This window comes from Lathamus discolor, chromosome 8 (assembly GCF_037157495.1).
Source record: "Lathamus discolor isolate bLatDis1 chromosome 8, bLatDis1.hap1, whole genome shotgun sequence".
Lineage (NCBI taxonomy): Eukaryota > Metazoa > Chordata > Aves > Psittaciformes > Psittacidae > Lathamus > Lathamus discolor.
The window spans coordinates 2,882,291-2,901,742 of NC_088891.1; the positions used below are offsets into that span (position 1 = coordinate 2,882,291).

The 19,452-nt window shown below is 42.1% G+C and overlaps 1 protein-coding gene across 10 annotated transcripts in view; it reads left to right on the forward strand.

Moving 5' to 3' along the window:
* Window positions 1-19,452, forward strand: part of MEGF11 (multiple EGF like domains 11) — a 284,475-nt gene that overhangs the window by 181,865 nt on the left and 83,158 nt on the right. For all 10 annotated transcript variants that reach the window (XM_065688547.1, XM_065688551.1, XM_065688554.1 and 7 more), the window contains 4 exons: window positions 4,286-4,532; window positions 6,141-6,261; window positions 11,297-11,433; window positions 16,203-16,415. In XM_065688547.1, the coding sequence (XP_065544619.1) occupies window positions 4,286-4,532; window positions 6,141-6,261; window positions 11,297-11,433; window positions 16,203-16,415 (718 nt within the window). The remainder of the gene's footprint in view (window positions 1-4,285; window positions 4,533-6,140; window positions 6,262-11,296; window positions 11,434-16,202; window positions 16,416-19,452) is intronic.

Consider the following 19,452-nt stretch of genomic DNA (forward strand, 5'->3'; position numbering starts at 1 on the left):
TGCTTTTCTTATTGATGGTATAGTTAAAGTCTGTGTATCATTTTGACGTTTGTAATGGCATATGCATTTACAGTGTAGCACTTGTGTAAGCTTTAATCAGCTTTCTGTTCACATGGTGTTGCTGTTATTATTTATCTCCATTATAGTAACACACAGGGACTATGAAAAAGAGCAGGACCAGACTGTGCTAGGCCTGGGTTCTATTTTAAAATGGCCTCTGTGGCCACAGAAGGGATTCCAATGATCCTGAAGTGCAGCAGTTTCCATGGCTCTGAGGCTGCTTTGCCCTGTGTCTCAGAAACAGGAATCACTATAACACACCAGCTAGGATTTACCACTCTGATGTGTATAGAAAAAGTATGTCTTGGTTGCTTGGTCTTTGTTTTCTTCTGTTTGTTAGTTTTCTAACAGGAGCTACTAGATACTCGTCCCACAGCTAGTTACACACTTGAGTAGTCTCACACACGAGTGGTCATGCTGAGCTCAGTGGAATTACTTGTTTGAGAAGTACTTGGATTTAGCTTATCATCAACTCTGTATCTGCCTACCTCTGTAAAGGTACAGGGGCTGCCACAGTGCAGATGTATGTTATCTTAATATAAATATCTCATAATATCACAATGAAATCACATAGGTAAAGAATTTACTTGCAGGTCCACAGACTGTCACTGCAACATGGCACTTAAAGGAAAGTAGGAAAAGAAAGCGAACAGGAATTGGTAAACTTTGAGCAACAAAGACCTTATTTTCATGTGAGATTGCTGCAGTATAAAATCAGGTGAGGATGGTATTTCAGTATCACAGATTTTACACTAACACGTTGCCAATGAATTATATTCAATTCCCCTTGCAATTAAACAGCAGGGGATGAATTAATACTGCATGAAATGAATAGGGTTTCAACTGATAGCTGAAAGCAGAAAACCTTTATCATCTGAAGGAAAAACTTAAATCTAGAAGAGACCAACTTGTCAGTGTGTATATAGGATCTTGTCCCTAGAGGCACAATGGGATGTTCACCTTGGTTGCACACACACTATGTTCACCTTTGTTAGATACACACACCATATTCACCTTGGTCAGACACACACCATGATTCTAGTTTCAAACTATTTAGAGAACTGTAGTCAAAACCTGCTACTAGTTTTAGGAACATAAAAAGAAGCCTAACAAGTGCAAAGGCTGCATCGGGCATTGTAAATGCGACCTGGTACGAGCCCCATCTTTATGTAATTCTATATTTCCAGCTTCTTCCATGAGCATTCAGATGTACTTTAAACCTCATTTTTATGTCCTCTCTTTAGTAAATCCCCATGAAATTCACATTCTGAGTAGCTATCTGGTATGTGAAGCTGTTTTATTTCATGGATAGTTAAAACATTCTGGCTAGCTACTTTGGTCTAAACATATTGAATGTTGCAACGTGTGTTCACTGATGTCTTGTACTTAGAAGCCTTTGGAAGAATCTACCTCACTGCCAGCTGGTTTTCTGGTCACAGCAGGCTTCTTTTATTATCCAGATTCAGGTTTTTATGATCTTAAAACCAACTAGAGGAATTTCTCCTCTTTCCTTCAGCATTTTGCTCTTCCCTTTGGCTAGATTGTGGAGTGAAACTTGGTACAGGGAGAAAACAAGCATGTGACCAAATATATATATAGTAAATAAGAGTTCAAATGAGACTGACTTACATAAAAGGAGCTGTGTTTAGGGCAAAGACTGTAAATGTGAAATAAGATGCTTGAGCTGATGATGGGAAATGGTTTTCCCTTCCTATAAAAGGTTTTCTTGCTCCTTCACGTACTTGCAAAGTGAAGAACACAAACACAGCAGACAAATCTGATGAGTGGAGCACTCACCTGAGGCATAGAAGACCAGGGATATAATTCACATGTTCTAATGAGTGTTATTTATTCCTATTAAGCAAATGAATTGCATTTGGAATTATATTAGCCCACAGTCTGGCAGTCAGGTCTCGAAGCGAGGTGTGATGAGGTAGGAACCAATTCTCTAAAGCAGGCAGGGTTAAGTTTGATTCCCACATTCCACTTCCCCATGCAAAGGGCCGTGGTTCAGATGTGTACCCTTTGTGGAGGAGCAGAACTGCGTCCCTTGATGTTCAGGTTCTGCAGAAAACAAATCAGTGTTTCTGGAACAGAAATTGCTGGGAAATTCCATCAGCTCCAGCAGATTTGCTCCCTGCCCCAGAAGGCTTACAGAGCCTTAGCAAGTGTCTATATGAAATAAAGATGGATCATCTCTTTCCACAGATTCTCAGTAATAATTTAAGACTTATAAAGAGTGAGATTTTGTTTGTTCTGCTCCCAGTGGTGTCGGTGCAGAACTATCATCACTGTTTACAGCTGTGGGAAAGATGAGGCAAAGCAATAAAACATCTTGCGTGAGGCAGGACCAGGATTGGGCACAGGGGTACGTTGCGTGTTCTGCTTTCTGCAGGACATGAAACCATCTCTCTGCATCCTGTAAGATCCTGCAGATCCTTTTGGAGACCCTGTAACTGTCTTCTTATGGGTTTATTTTAGCCTTTAACACTTGCTCAAGAAACAGAAGTTTGTAAACTGGCAATCAGCAGTGCAAATTGAGTGAAGTCTCTCTTCCTTTGCTGTTGAATATCCTCACAGTGACCAATGAGCAACCTGCTTCTCAAGAAGAAGGACAAAAATACTGCCAAAATTAACTGATACAGGCACCCAGTGTGGGTTTATAGCCATGTGCTGTAGAAGCAGAGAGCTATGAAATTTCCAGGACAAGAGCATCAGCATTAAGTCAGTTTTACATTTACCTTGCTAAGTTTGGAAGCAGAGATCCAAGCCTTAGAAGCAGCCAGTGTCACCTGGGGATTAGTGTTCTTGTTGGCAAATAGAGTTTGTGAAGACACTCGTGCCCTGCACGGCGGTGGATTTTATGTTAGCAGAAGAATTGTTGGTATAATCAAAACCAGCTGTACCTGGAAAATGATCTGTAATTGGGTCTTCAGCGGGAATTTTGCCAGCAACTCTGTTCTGATTAGAATGATGATTTTCTTCACCCTTGACATAGCTGTATTGAAAGGCTACTGAGTGCTGGGTAGGTGACCATTTCGGCAAATCGCAGAATCCCAGACTGGTTTAGGTTGGAAGGCTCCTTAAAGCTCACCCAGTTCCAACCCCTGCCATGGGCAGGGACACCTTCTACTGGAGCAGCTTGCTCCAAGCCCCTGTGTCCAACCTGGCCTTGAGCACTGCCAGGGATGGGGCAGCCACTGCTTCTCTGGGCACCCTGTGCCAGCACCTCAGTACCTTCACAAGGATGAATTTCTTCCTAAAATCTCATCTCAATCTCCCTTCTGTCAGTTTAAAGTCATGTAAGTTTACTGAGAAAAGCTTAACCTCTGTGTGCTTGCTTTGAGCTGTTTGTTCAGTATGTGTACATCTTAAATGGTTTTTTTGCAGGTGCCAGTTGCTGTTTTTATAGCAACCCAAGACTAAACTCCTTCTATAATGCTGACTTCCCTCTCTTACCCTGCCTGTGGTCCGCACACAAGGAGGAGGGATCGGGCAGGATTGTCACGTGGAGGGTTCTCAGGGTGCTTTGGCAGTTTCCGTAGGGAACCTCTACCCCATGTCATTGGCTGTAGGGTTTGGGGTCCTTCTGTATCACTAGTACATACTGTTTCATGTACATACTACTGTTGTATGTACTAATGTAATGCTAGTAAAGTGCTAACTATATGAGCACAGAAATTACCTGACATCTACACTCCACACCTTCACCCTAAGCCTTGTCAGCCTTAGGAAATCCCATCTCTGGTGTTATTTTTTTCCCTACCATCTCCTTACTCCAAGAAAAAAAAAAAAAAAAAACAAAAATCACCAAAGAAATCCTTCTTTTGATTATCGTATTTATTATCTTATGGGAACAGTGCAAAGAAACAGTATTTGATGACATTATTAAATCTACAAGATTTGAGTGGCCATGCTGCCTGCCGTTAATTACGCTGCAGTCAGGATGTGAACTTCTGCATCTGATTCCACTATAAATTCATTCCTTTCAGCTATCTAAGAGCACTAAGAAACAGGATATTAAAAGATTTAGTTCCTGATCCAATAAGGGTGTTAAACAAAGTCCTCAAATTTAGATGTAATACAAGTGCAGGGGGGTAACTGGAGAAAGCTCCTGGTATGAACAGAGCCTCTGCCTGCTTCCCAAGCTGAGCACAAGGGGCTGGGATGAAGTGCTTGCGATGCACTTTCCTAATCACCCTGTAAATGATCGTGTGTTTTCCAGGTTGTGACAGCGACCACTGGGGACCCCACTGCAGCAACCGCTGCCAGTGTCAGAATGAGGCCCTGTGCAACCCCATCACAGGGGCCTGTGTGTGTGCGGACGGGTACCGAGGCTGGCGCTGTGAGGAGCACTGCGACCCTGGCACCTATGGCAAAGGCTGCCAGCTTGAGTGCCAGTGCCACAACGGAGCCACCTGCGACCACAGGACCGGAGAATGTCACTGTGCTCCCGGATACACCGGGGTATTGTAAGTTCAGTGATGGGTGGATTGTACTCTGCATCATTAGACCCTGCTTTGACCACTTTTAATGCAATGGCAAAATTCACACAGTCTGTGTATTGTGCACTTCCTTTCCTAGAAATCAGGTAACAGAATCTGAGACTAAATCAGTCTCTTTTTTTGCTGCTTATTATACCCATCTGCATAATAAAATAAAATGTAGTGCTAAAGTGAATTTAAAAATCCATTATGCCTTCCAGCTTGTACAACAGTTGTACCTGCTCATAATTTCAGTATGTGAATACAATCCAAATTACAGTTATGTTTTTATAAGCAATTGGACAGTCTAGTCATTAGCAGTCCAGTGCAGTATCAAATGGGACTTACCATCCCCAGTTTATTTGACTTTCAATCTAACTGAGGAAGCGCTGCTGCTAACTATATCAGCTTACTATCTAGGGGGTAAATTTTAAGCATAGCGAGCAGGGATTTAGCGGTGTGACTCCTATTAACTTTAACGAGAATCACGTAGCTGAGTCCCCATCCACCACACTGAAGGTTTACCAGTAGGACTCACAAAATCTGCATATTCATTTTAGGACAGCAAGCAATAGTTCCTTGCTTCACATTGCCCCCAGGGTAACATCAGTTCTCATTAGAGAGCTTTCAGTAGCTTCACAAGTAATTATGCTTTTCAAAATTATTTAAGGGGAAAAGAGAATTCAGTTTAGAATTTGGTTGGAGATCCGTTACAGGTGACTTCATACTTCTGCAACCTAATATTATTTGTTGACCTGCATAAGGGGGAAGGTAAAAGATAAAGATAATATTAACCCTCATAAATAAGTGATAGACCTCTTGAATATTTTATTTAGTACCTGATTTCCTCATAGGCTTGTGACCTCAGCCCTGGAAGCTCTCACTGCTAAAGTCTCTGCTGACTATTACAGTGGTCCCACTGACATTAGTATGCCAGTTCTCAGCAGTAAGTACTTGCAGGGCCAACCCCTGACATGTATGAACATCTTCATCAGAGGGTAGTCAGTTAGGTGAAGAACCTGCTGCACTTCCAGAATCTGGGGTTATAGGAAGAAGTAATACTGGAAAGCACCAATGTGCAAATGTAGGAGACACTAGTTTTTGCAGGGATTAACCTTACATTGGCCTCCTATGAATACTGAGAGAGACTCAATGAGCTTAAATAGCCTTTAAATGATACTGAGTTCTTGCCAGTCCATTTTACACCGCAAATGTTAACACTTAGTAGTGACTAAATGTATTTAGTAGTGACTTATGCGTATTTAGTAGTGACTTAAATGTATTTAGTAGTGACTAAATGGTTAACATTTAGTCACTACTAAATATTAACACAGTAGTGACTATGCAGTGTTTATCTGCATAAATGTTACACACATGTCAGCCTTACAGTGCCCTAAATCCATGGCACATAAATAAATCCAGCTGAAATAAAAGAAATCTTGGATAATTTGTAATGCCAGCTGAGGCTTGCTGAGGTTTCATAATGTACATAAGGACTCCCATGATGACTTGTGTTGTGGATGTTCCTCATTTACTGTGTTCTTTGAGTTCTTTTCAATGATCTCCTTCTTCTTTGTTCCTGCTGCCTCCACAAAGCTGTGAAGAACGCTGTCCCCCAGGCAGCCATGGAGCTCAGTGTGAGTTGCGCTGCCCATGCCAGAATGGAGGAGTCTGCCACCACATCACTGGAGAGTGCTCCTGTCCTCCTGGATGGACGGTGTGTACTTTGTTCATACTCATGTAGAGGTAGGAATAGGAAGTTAGTTGTTCACTGTCTCAGGAGAAGCCTTTTCTATGCGCTTGTGATGTGTATTTCTTACAAGGCTCTAACAATTCTGGAGCTGAGACCACCTTTGTTACATGTGCACAGCACTGACATAGACACGCCACCACCCTAAGACTGGTAGTTACTATCTCAGTGTTAAACAAACAGGAAACCAAGCAGTGAGCAACCCGGTCTAGTGAGAAACGTCCTTGCCCATGGCATGTGGTTGGAACTAGATGAGCCAACCCAAGCCATTATGTGATTCTGTGATAATTCTACTCTTTACATTTCTACGTAGGAGAATGTGTCTCTGAATTACAGTTCCTTGGATATTCCTTGCAGCCTTAGACACTGTTGAAGGCACTGTCCTGTATCCCCTTCAGGAAAGAGGGAAAAGTGAACAGGAATTCAGGGGCTTGGGCAGTTGTGAAAACAGCACTGCACAGCACCAGAGACTGCTTCAGTGTTCTGTCCTTACTCAGGCATAATTCCCATTGATTGCAATAGATTTGTTTGCATCAGGCATTGTACTGGAGAGAGCAAATTGCCCTAACCTTTAATCCTTTGTGTCAAGAAAGCAAGGCCAAACATTTTAAAAGTCCTCAACTTTATCAATAATGTAATAATTAACTCTCTTGGGGGATGCCAAGTCTCACAGGCCCACACACACCATTTAGCTGTACTAAATTTCCTGGCATTTTTCCTGTATCTGACAATTAGTCTCCTGGCAATCTTGCTGGATTTTAATGCATACAAATGCTGTGACATTGTATTTTAATATGTGGAAGACCCTGAAGATCATCATACAGCCATGATGTGGCCTTGCATCTGTAGAAACATTTAAGAGCAGAGAGAGATGTTCATGTTCTTTTAGTAGATTAGTAGAGCAGATGCTGCCTCCATTTGATCACAAAGCTGCTTTCAGCTTAAAAGTACCAACCATGAGATTCTGGTGGCTGTCAGGCAGCAACATGCGAGAGGAAGATTGCTGCCCATAATTTCTGATGAAAGCTGTGTATGGAAAATCTCTTCCTAACTGGAGAGTTGGGGTCTCTAACTTGGCCAGTCATGGGAAAGAAGGTGGTGATGCTATTCTATTTCAAGTGACAAAGTAGGCATAACTTCTAAGAGTGTGGTACCTTACCCTCCACTGGCAGAGACAAAGCAAAGATTCTTTCTGGAAGAGTACTGGAGCTAAAGCACAAAAGAAGCAATTCAGATATTTCTGAGGGCTGATCAGTCCGTTCTGGCACTACTGCTACAAGTGATCAATAAGGTGATTAACATAAAAATATCACCACCTGAAGGTGAGGCTCTGGCACAGGGTGCCCAGAGAAGCTGTGGCTGCCCCATCCCTGGCAGTGTTCAAGGCCAGGTTGGAGACAGGGGCTTGGGGCAAGCTGCTCCAGTGGAAGGGGTCCCTGCCCGTGGCAGGGGGTTAGAACTGGATGAGCTTTAAGGAGCCTTTCAACCCAAACCAGTCTGGGATTCTATGATTCTGGTGCCAGTATTTCTCAGGATCTGAGTTGTTTTGCTGTACTCTTCCTTACCCGTATTTTATCAGGAGTTTTATTTTTGCAAAGTTAAAAGTCACTAAAGAGGTGAGAAGTCAGAAGAGAGCAGGAAGTTTTTAGAGGTCCTTTAGGATGCAGCATAGATCCTGAAGAAGAGCCACAGCACTGGGGCTGCACAACACTTATGGTTGTGTATTCTGGCACATTTCTGCCCTGCTCCTTACAGCCTGGAGTTTCTTCTCTGCATTTTCAGTGGCCCAAAGAGACATTCCTGAAAAGTGTGTTGTTGGCTGCTCTGTCCCCAGAGAAACCCCAGAGTTAACAATTGATGTTTGAAACAAGCATAACTTAAAATTGAAGAGAGAGATCAAGTATTCTGGGGAACGAAACTGAAGTTATAAGTAAAAGCACTCAGCTTGTAAATGTTGAGATTTTAACTATAAAGGGTCCCTCCGGGGTTTTAATGAAAAGCTGGTAATCCAGTACACACAGAGAAAGAAAATACTTTTTTCATGCTATATTTTTAACTCTTGGTGGTGGGAATGGTTTGGGAAGTGAGGCATGAGTGGGCTGTAAATGAGCAAGCGAGATGGGTTTGCTAGACAGAATTCATTTTATTTCACACCATGGATAGTCTTGCTTTGACATCAGGAATTTTACTTGCTGATTTTGAGGCTTGAGACTGCACGGATGTATTGAATATACCATCATGTTGGAAGGAAAGAATTCTCCCTGGATTTATACTTGGATTTTATTGCTGCTGGGTGAGCTGCAACTTTTATCCTTTCCTAGGGTAGGCTTATTAACAGCAGTTCAGCTCCCTCAGGGGCTTGGCTGCTTGTGGGATTTGCAAGGGGAGGCAGTAAGTTGAATAGGAGGAAGTTCTGGGTTCTCAGGTTCTTCCTTGGGTCTGTCATCTTCAAAGCCTGGTTCTTTTATGACTTGTAATACTTCTTTCCTCCTGCTTCCTCCCACCCAGTGCAGCCTCTCCCAGAAGCACAACAAGTTATAGGAGCTGTGTCCTGTGAGATTTTACTGTCCCATGGTTTTTCCACCAAGAAGATTTTGGCTCACAGCAGATGTTGTTGAACCAGTTAACAAACTGTGGCTTCCAGCACACTATCGTGTTGGGCTTTTTCCACTTCTGCATCTTTGTGGCTGTGGGAGTTGGCGGGTGGTTGCTTTAGGGCCTCATTAACAATTTACAGGTTTAATTCTATACATCTTTCTCATTTGCAGTATTAAATTCTCCGAGCACTCTCAGGAACTAGGGAGAAAAGTTAAATTTAGCATTTACGATGCTTCTCAGAAGCACTTTTGAAGGAGTCTCTGCTCAGGAAAGCTACAATCTTCCCTTACATGACAGAACATTTGTCACTGGCAACACACCCTGTCTGGGTCCCAGATCCCATCCTCAAGGCTCTGCATCATGGTGCCATGTTAATACAACGCATTCTGCCAATCACTTCTTCCTCTTTGCCTCTGGGCTTTAGGAAGCAACTGTAATTTGTATTTTTTGTCTATTCTTCCTTTCATCGTGGATTTTAAACATGGGAGTGAGAGAAAATGGAGCAGAAAAAAATCTTTTCTATGCTACAAAATGGTAATAACACAGGAAATAATGTCAAAAGCAGAAGCTGATGAGATCAGGGCTTTATAAAAGGTGCTGATGGGGTGAACTTTACTGATTAGATGTATAAGCAGCAGGAAACGTTGGTCTGACATTTGATCCTCCAGAGAGGGATGGTTTGGATTCCCTTAGTACATATTAATGCAAAAAGTATGCCTAAAGATTCTCACAGCTCTGGGGGGATGCATCACAGAGTATTGCTTTCTCATCATTTGTTGATAGAAATCCTGTTGCTTTTGCGACGTGCAGAGAGAAAGTATTTATTATCAAGATAAATGGACACTTCCATTTCCAGATCTATAGTGCTGTGTATCACTCAAGTCCAGAGACACCAGGTTTTTAACACTGTAATCTGAGAGCTCTTGATCTGGGGCCAACCTGTCCATTTAACAGCCAAGGAGCCACCTATCACTGGCTGGGAAAGGCTTGAAGTATGTTTTGTGATTACATTGAAGTGCAGCCTCCCCACTTTGGGCTTGTTGATATTGCTAAACTTCCCAAACTGTTTTAGCAAGAACCCCAAGGAGTGAAAGCAGCTATTATGTTCCTGGCTTGTGTTCTGTATAAGTTGTGTCTAATACATGTCTTGTTCACAACACAGAGCCCCTGGGGCTTGGTTGGAGAAATAAGACTTCTGAGAGATTAAAACAAAGCAATAACAGGAACAGAACCCCACTGTTTCTCTCAGACACTGGGCACTGTGCATGGCACTGGCAGCAGCACCACTTGCTGCAGTTGCCAAACGTTTCCCATTATAGGACCCCATCTTCAGATCACAGCACTGCCAGGCTTGTTTTGGCTGAAGTTCCTCAGCTGGGTGCCAGCCTCAGATTTTGTGTTTGTTCACATGAAAAAACATTCATACAACTTCTAACAAAGTCTAGGGAAATCCCTGTAAGGCCTTGATACTTGGTAGGGACATTATGGGATACCTGGGGGAAAACCACCTGAGTCTGGCAGATAAATTCTTCAAAGGGACAGCCTATGGTAAGCATTCTCTGCCCTGGGGATGAACAGCTGGAATAGGTCTTGCCCAGCAACTGCTTTTCCTTATGAGCAGTGCCAGGGAGCACAAGCAGAAGTGACACTGTCTTTTCTTGACTTTCAGGGATGGTTAAGCAGGGAGGGGAAGGAGGAAACTGTTTAGAGATGGGGATTTGGTGGAAGGATTTGGCGAGCAAAAAGTGGAGTCGAAGCAGGTTAGGGACTGAGATGTGGCTCCAAAACTGGGGATTAGGGGCTGGGAGAATGTTGGATGATGCATCCAGGCAGTGTTTGGGGGTTAGGCAGATATTCCACTACAAAATCGCTTTTTCTGGCCAAGGCTGCTGCACTGCTGATGTGGACAGTCAAATTGCTTTTATGTCATCACTGGTGGCTTTCTGCAGCTGTCCCAGTGTCCTGTTCCTGTGCTGTCCTCTCCATGTCTTAGACAAAGCCCTGGTGGGTACCATTCTGTGCTGTTTGAAGCGATGAGGCTGGATAAGAGTAAAGGGATGAAGTAGGCAGGATTTGAAAAGCAGTAGGGGACTTCTCCGGCAGTTGTATTTGGTCTTCTTCGTGTTTGGTGGAAGCAGGGCTGTCTGAACAGGGGAGATCGTTGTAGGCTATCACAACTAGCAGAACTTCATCCTCCTGGTGCTGCTATTCCAACGGTCCCTCTCTTTCTAAGTATTCACTTAGGTTTTGAGATTGTCTTTAGCCCATCTTAAACAGAAAGAATATTGCCACTACACTTAGGTCTAGTTTTAGCAAGAAAGGCAATAAAAATCCAAGCTGCATATAGACATTTACTGCATTATGAATGTTGACTGAACTATTGCTCTTTCTCCAACCTTACCAGGGGCTGGTGTGTGCACAGCCATGTCCTCCTGGAACATTTGGAATTAACTGCAGCCAGGACTGCCCATGCCACAATGGAGGACACTGTGACCCCGTGACAGGAAAATGCATCTGCACAGCTGGCTATATAGGAGACAGGTAAAAATCAACCCCAAAAGCCTTCAGTTTTAACCATGGATTGGCAATATTTATACCCCTTCTAGAGAAATCTTACTCTCTGAAAAATGATGTTATGTTCCCATTGTTCCAGTTAGGTTCATCCTTCTGAAGCAGTTCAAGCAGTATAAATGTGGTAATGTTATTACTTTTTATTGGCACCGCTCTTCACTTACAGGTTTTTTTAATATAACTTAAAATTTAATGGATTACCTTTAATTTAGATATTTACAGTGATAAATTTAATAGAGAGCATTGCATGTTTACAAGATATGTAAATGAACTGTATTTATACAAATTAATATCCTTGAGAGTGAGCAAAGCAGCAGTTTAATGCTTCCTTCAGCCCCTTCTGTGCCGCTGCAGCTCTGATCCATCTCAGGCACCAACAAAAGGTGATAAATCCTCAGAATTTATAAACCAGAGCCTTCACCCGTAAATCCATCAGAGGAGGTGATAATATTGTTTTACAAAGGTGTCGTGGATTCAGCAAAATGACTACACAGCAAAGTCAATATGGGATTGCAGCACATGTTGGCTTAGCCCTGCTCATTGGAATTCCTCATTTCTTGCTTCATTGTATAATCATCAGGTCTTTATAACACACAAAGAGACTGACCTTCAGGGCTCAGAAGGCTGTGCTCTTCCCCATTAAAATTGGAAGTTCCTCGATTCCATCTATCGACAGTGGTAGTTGGAGGTGGCTCTTGAGGTGACATCAGGATTTGCATGTGGTTGACTATGGTGCAAATATGAATTATTTCAAGTTAATTTAGTGGAAAAGACATCAGGGTGTCTTTTGTCTCCCATCCTCCACCTGGAGACAGTGATTTCAGCCACGGGGTACCATATAATTATTGTTGCTAACAAAAGCTCTCTCTTTCTCTCCTTTTGGAGACAATTGCACTAAAGGAAGCAACGGTGCAGCCTGGACACTTACACTGGTGACCACATGTAAATCCCCAGTTGTCCCCATGTCAATCCCAAGTTCTGGCCATGCTCAGGAAGCTGACACAGGCTCTCTCTCTCTAGGTCTCCTCATTTGATTATTGCAGACCTAGACTGATTTCTGGCTGTAGGTGAATCAACACTGTGGGAGCTGTCAGGAGCTCTCAGCAGTAGCCCGGTGCTGAGCCAGCTCCTTTGCTCGGCTGCCAATATAACTCATTTTGGGAATGAGGAAAGGAGGTGGCAAGTGGAAAGCTCACCTACCCCTTCCTGGAGCAGGGAAGTAAAATGTAGGCACTGAAAGGACAGGCTGAAGAGCAGAAATGCAGGAGGGTGGAGGGATGAATGAGAACAGAAGAAAGCTCAGTGAACTGTTTGGAAAGCTTTTCTAGCAGCAGGGAGAAGCTGCATTAGCCTGGAAATCCCCACCTTTCAAACGAGTTCTCAGAAGGTTAAAACATATTTATATATCAGTCTTTAATCAGCCTTCAAGTAGGGAAGTGAAACCTTAGGCTCATTATGTTCAATTGGAATCTGGCCTCTCACTTGGGCTGGGACGGCATGCTGCCTGTGACGGTTTGTTCTCCACAGGCACACAAACCCTTACCTTGCTGTTAACTACAGCTTGCTGAGGACACATTGCCCTTTGATTTCAGTGAGGACAGCAGTGGGCACAAGGTCTTTAAAAGCCTAAATTGCTTTCCCTAGTTAGGTGTTCATACAGCATGGACAATGAGACAGAGTAGTCAGCACTGTTGTAGCTTAAAGTCTATTTTACGCTCTGGATCTCATGCAAGTGTTGCAGTGTTACAGTGTAATTGCAAGTATAGCAGGAGAATGCTGCTGCACAACAAGGTAGAGTTCTCTATTAAATTATACAAGGCACTGAAAAAATTTTCTTCAGAACAACAGATATTCTGAATAACCACAATAAAAATGTAAATGCACTTTAGCTACTAAGTCAGTAAGTCCTAAATAATGCTACAGGGCATCATCTCATGCAGAAGAACATGTATTTAGATAAACATCTGTGGGGATAAAATGGTCATAAAGGTCCGTGTAAGTGTAATTGCCACCTTTGTTCCCTACCTGTTTTCCAGGAAGGAGCTCTGCACCGAGTATCTAGGAAATCAGCAAGCACTTAATAACTCCAGGAAGCTTTGTGCTCTGCTGCAATGACTGCCTGTGTCACATAAATGTATGTTTTGCAAACTGGAAAGGAATAATAGCAGAAGCGCAGTTAGAAGCTGAGTATGGGGTGTCTGAGTTGAGCAGCTGACAGGAAAAGCGAACATACTGTTTGAACTTTGTTTTCTATAGTGCTGTTGAAACTAAAGCTCACAGAACAAATACCACGTTTGTTATAATTCTGCGAGCAGACTAATTCTCTTGTTGTTGTGTTTGCACCTGCATCTTTTCTCTACAGGATGGCAATCTGCAGGTTAGTGTGTTTTGGATGGCTTTTAGCATTTGTGTGTGCTACGTAAGTGTAGCATGGTTTCAAAATAAACAAACAGAAAAGCCTAAAATACTTTTTGCAGCATTATTCTGTGAAGAAAACATATCTGGAAAGAATGTAGGTGTGTGGGGTAAGTTCATCTGTTAAACAGGCTGTCTTACGCTTAATATTTTCCGAAATTGCTTTCATTAATTCTACAGGTGACAGCCATATTATCCTATCCCAACCCAAATAATTACAGTACATATTAAAGTTCAGTGGATATTATAATACAAATGTCCCCAGATAGGCAGAAAGCAATGTAAATTAAACAAGAAACATAACTAGGGCTTAGCAGCTCATTTTGTAATTTAATTGAACAATGTATCTGGTTGTTAATGGTGCTATGGACACATTAGATTGATATGTTGCAAAGGAAAGATGTTTAAGTAGAAAGCTAATTCCTGCTGTGATTATTCTTATGTTCCAGAGGAGTCATTATTAGTATTCTTTGTATAAAATTCATTAGCGGTAGCTGCTTGATCTCCAAATAAGTAAGTTGGTTAAATTGTTAGTAGAAAAAGGCTAATTATGTAAATAGATTAGGTCATCAATATTTCATTTCCAGATGCTTTTCTCCCTGCTAGGTAATGCTTCATCTTCTATAAATATAGAATGATACAGTGCACTATTGACTGAGTATTCATCTTGCTGGGTACAGTGCTCTCCTGCTAACTAGTAGAGCTGTATACAGCAGCAGAGGCATAAGGCATCTTAATATGATCTTCATTGCATTTCATTTGCTCTGAGTGTTTCAAGTCCTAATGTTATCCATTCTTTGTAGGTTATTTCCTTTGCAGCTGAACTTCCTGGAGAGCAGCAGGGAGAGCAGCCAGTGCCACTGGTGATTCCCTGGGCTCTTTTCTTTCCTATTTGTCACAGGCTTCTCTCTCTTTGGATCCAATCTGAACTCCTGATCTTGGATTGCGTAACTAGTAGCTGTGTGGATGCTTGTGCAGTTAAATCACTAGCTAGGCCTTTTGTTTTTTCATTTATTTTTAGCAAACTGTGATCATCTGAAGCTGCAAAAGTAATGCTTTTCTTACACACTGACTGTGTTCATTGCAGTTTTGCCTGGCTTGCACCACACATTAATCTTTTATTACTGATCATTATATTAACTCTCACCTGCCAGCTGTGAAATGACCTGCAGAAAGACATTTAACAATTGCCTCTATCCACTGAGTTTACAGTATACACTTTAATCAATGCTCAGGATTAAATTAATGCTGATAGGCAATTTCCAATATCTGGCATCCATGCGATAAGGGAATTGCACTTTTCTGGGCTTCTTTTTCTGTTTGTTATTAACTGAAAAGGTCTGTCTGTATTTCACGGTGGATCATGTAAACTGTAGAACCGACTCGTTGCAGAATCTTGAAACCACTGACTTGTGTCAAGCACAGAATCAGCTGCTTTCTGTAGGACCTTAGTTGAGCTTTTCAAAGTAGGAAATATTAGGAACGCTGAAACTGGTTGTGTAGGACAATGAAAGAGACTTTTTGGCAGATTTCATCATGTATCCAGTAGGGACATATTTTTAAACAGTGCGTAGAAGGTGCAATTTGAAGCAATCTGTGTATAGTGTTTGCAGGTTCAAATATTAAAAATGTGGGCAATTTTGGAGAACATATTACACTAAGGAGCGTGAAAGTGATTTGTCTTGGGATTTTATACTGCTGAGCATCCCTGGAGTAGGAGATGAAAAGCAAATTTGAGCTTTAGTTACTCAGAACACACACAAAAAAGACAAAGGAGTCTATTTTCTTCTAGTTGGCATAAATCTGGCGCAGTGAAAGCATGGAGGGAAAGTAAAACTACACATTGCTGGAGAGCACTTTACTCAGTATTACTTAATAAAGCGCATTCCCTTTCAATCCTCATTACCACTAAGAGGACCATATGCTTTTAAAGAAGGTGCATGATCCTTCTGTAATAAAGAGAAAGCAAAGAGATGAGGGAGTTTTTATAAAGTATCTTATTCCCTATCAGTTTCTTATGGTTGATGAATGGGATTGTCAGGGTCCAGGAAACAAGAATGCACTTTGTTAACTAAGGTAATATTAACTAATGCAAATTTTGCCGGATATAATTGGAAAGAGATTAATGCACTTTCAGTTAACAGCACTTTGTGTGCCCAAGATATCGCACCGCTCCACTGATATCATCATCCACAGTATATTACTCAAATAAATGAGCAATAATTTTGTACTTCATTCATCAACAACAACGTCCCTGTGTAAAAGTCAGAAGCTGACTAAGCTACGGCATTTGATTGGATCCTGTCTCATATACTTCATTGCAGGTGTCAAGAAGAGTGTCCTATTGGGACATACGGCTTTCAGTGCACACAAAGATGTGACTGCCAAAATGGTGCAAAGTGTTACCATGTAAATGGAGCGTGCATATGTGATCCTGGATTTAAAGGGATTTATTGCCAAGAAAGAATGTGTCCAGAAGGGTTTTATGGCCTCAAATGCAACAAGAGATGTCCTTGCAATATTACCAACACTCTCAGGTACGTACATTGGATCATACAGTAGTGCAGGGACTGGTCAAATAAAAGCATTGGGAAAATATTTAATTACACCTACTCCTTTTTCTGCTCTAGTTTTAATTAAGAACACAAACAGTTCATCTGGCTTGCAGCCTTTGATTTAAATGACCTTAGGTTTGGATCCATGAGCCTCAGTTCAGCCAGCTACTAAGCATGTATCTGTTAACCATCAAAACAGTTCTTCTACAGTCTGAAACAACCTGGCATATGGCCTTATACTGTAGCTGTAGTCTTCTGGGCATAAGAATTGTGATATGATGCCCATACGTATGTCAAATGACCCACTGAAGTTTAAAAATAGGGATATGTTTACGCAAATCCATCACTTTGTCTCTTTTTATGACATGGGTTTTCCTGTTAGATCCATAGACAGCGAGGGGACTTTCAAAATGAAACCTAATTTGCTTCAGTTTATGTCTCGTGGCAAATTACCTTGTTGAAAACACTTGAGGCAGATGTATAAATAGACTGAAATCAATATCCTCAAGTCAACCTATGGAACTGTAACAACGTTGACATTGTCAGAGTAGACTTCTCATGTGTGCCTGTTTTTGCTCTTCATTCAATATGTGTACACGTGAAATATTCAGGAAAATAAAGATCAGGGAAATATACCTAAAATGGAATAAACCCCACTCAAAAGGTCGGGTTTTGATGTTTTAGTCCCTTTTGCTTCTTTTAGGACCTGATTCTTGAGGTTCTCACTACTGAGAGCTAGAGCCGCAAACAGACTTGAGCACCTGATACGACATAGGCTGAATTTACTTTCCCACTGTAGGCTTGAATAAGTTTTTCAAACTCTGAAAAAAGGGAAGAATTTAAGACTCTTCCTTATTAGCTTGTTTATTATCCTATTTACCTTTTGTAACTTCTTGCCTTGTTTACTGACTGCTGGAATTGCTATCTGGAGATTCCTTGCTTCCTCACATGCAATAAAGGGAGCGTGGACAGCAAAACCACCCTGGCCTGAGCTATTTCACTGGACTAGAGCGCCCACATTTCCTTGCCATGCCTGCAAGATGCTGAGCCCCTCAGCTCCCACTTGATTTCCTCCGTTTTCTGTCTGTTAATGTTAAGCATTCATAGCCAAGTCAGGATGACGTAGGCTTCAGAGGGAGCTGGGGATAATTGATGCCCAAGCAAATCTGCCCTTGATACGGACATTCTTCAGTTTTCAACTAGACAGGCAGGGACCTGACTGCCTTGCTGATGAAGGCAAACCTACGTTGCAGTCTTGCAGCCTGTGAAAATACAAACACTCTCCTCAATTATGCATGCAAGCAGTCCCACCTAATTTGTGTGCATGCACACACACACTCACACACACCCTCCACTTCAGGCAAATCTGTTTGTGTGCTTGAGATAGACTCCATTTGTCTCAGTCTTGGAAATAAACAGGTGACCTTTCTTGTGAATTCAAGTTCAGCTGTGAGTGGTGAGGCTTCGCTTAACTGAAAGTCAAAGCTCACAATGGATTATTTAAAAGCCTTGTAATTCTGATGATATGAGCCCTCTAAGGAGAGCTCCAGCGCTGCTGGCTTTGCCTGCAAGGAACCAGTGTTTGATACCTCAGAGGAGCTCTGTACAACAGGCTTCTATCACTCATGATTATTTTGTGTATCATGAAATCATGGCCAAAAAAAGTAATACCCATAAGGCATGAGCAGAGCATCATACACAAACAGCGAATGTTGTGTTGTACCAAGGATAGGGGTGTCAGGAGTTACTGCAGTGAGCTAAGGTGTGAATTCCTGCATGTCACATCACTCTGCAGCACCCACCAGTGAGCAAGGCTAAAACCTGTGGTAAACACAAGCTAAACTGCTCCTCTGTGAAATCTCTTCTTCGTGTGACCTGAAGGATGAAAATGCACTCTTGGACAGTAGCTGACATGTTGGTCCTCACCCCAGCTCCTGGCCTGCAGAAAGCTGCTTGTGTGCTTGTTTTCCCAAAAATTTGTACCTAGAGTGGAAGGACTGCAGGCCATGGGCAGGCCTGAGCTTGGCTGCTCTTTCTCAGCTAAGGGTTCAATTCAGTAAAAGTCTTTTTAGTGGGGGGAGGCTTTGGTTTTGATGGTGCAAGAATTCATTCTGGGTTACTCAAAGAGGTGCTCTCGGGGTTTGCCAGAAGATCCTTCCTGAAAGAGCAGACTGGCATGGTCCAGCTGTGGAGAAGGATGAGGTCTCAAGCTGGATCAAATCCTCTTGCAGCTCTTTTCTGGGCACACGCTCATTCTCACACACCATGTGCCTGACAGATATGTTTTAATGCCTTCCCTCCCATCACTGCTCCATCAGCTTCACTGGCAGCCTCCTCTGCTCAGATGGTATCTCCATTTCCTTAATAAATGAGTCTAGTCTCTCCATTGATAAAATCTCCCTTTTTGCTACATCTTATCACTGCTGTTATGGAACAAAGAGGTACCAGCCAGCTGTAGATTAGTAAATGTTCTTTCATTCATCCATGGTATTTCAGCTTCCACTTTTCAATGAGCTCCTTAGAGTGCCATCAATTCCTGAGCCAAGTTGTGTCAGAGTTGATGGAAAATGACCTTCTTCAAAGGCACTCCGTATTCTGGACAAATCTTTCCACTGATTGTTTAACCAGTCCCATACAGTGCACTTCCCACCCATCTCCTCCCATTCTTCTGCTGAATCTTTATCATGACTGGAATTGGTCTTCCAAAGTGATTCATTTACTGACAGCCATCTATTTTCCTTAGAAGCAGTTTAAACTGTTGGCTACTTGTAGCGATACTTTGGTGGGCAGGATAATTATATATAAACACTGAAAGAAGGTGATGGAAGCTTGCTTATTTCTGTCAGTGGTTTTGATTCATTTGATTTAGTTATTCAAGAGCTGGAATAGAAAGTTTTGAGGGCTTTGAGGAGCAGGTTGGGGAGGAACATTAAGAAATACACAATCAGCTTTTCTATTTCCATAGATCTATTTTAATGTCTGAAGAGATCAGTGTGATCATCTAGTCTAACCTCCTGCA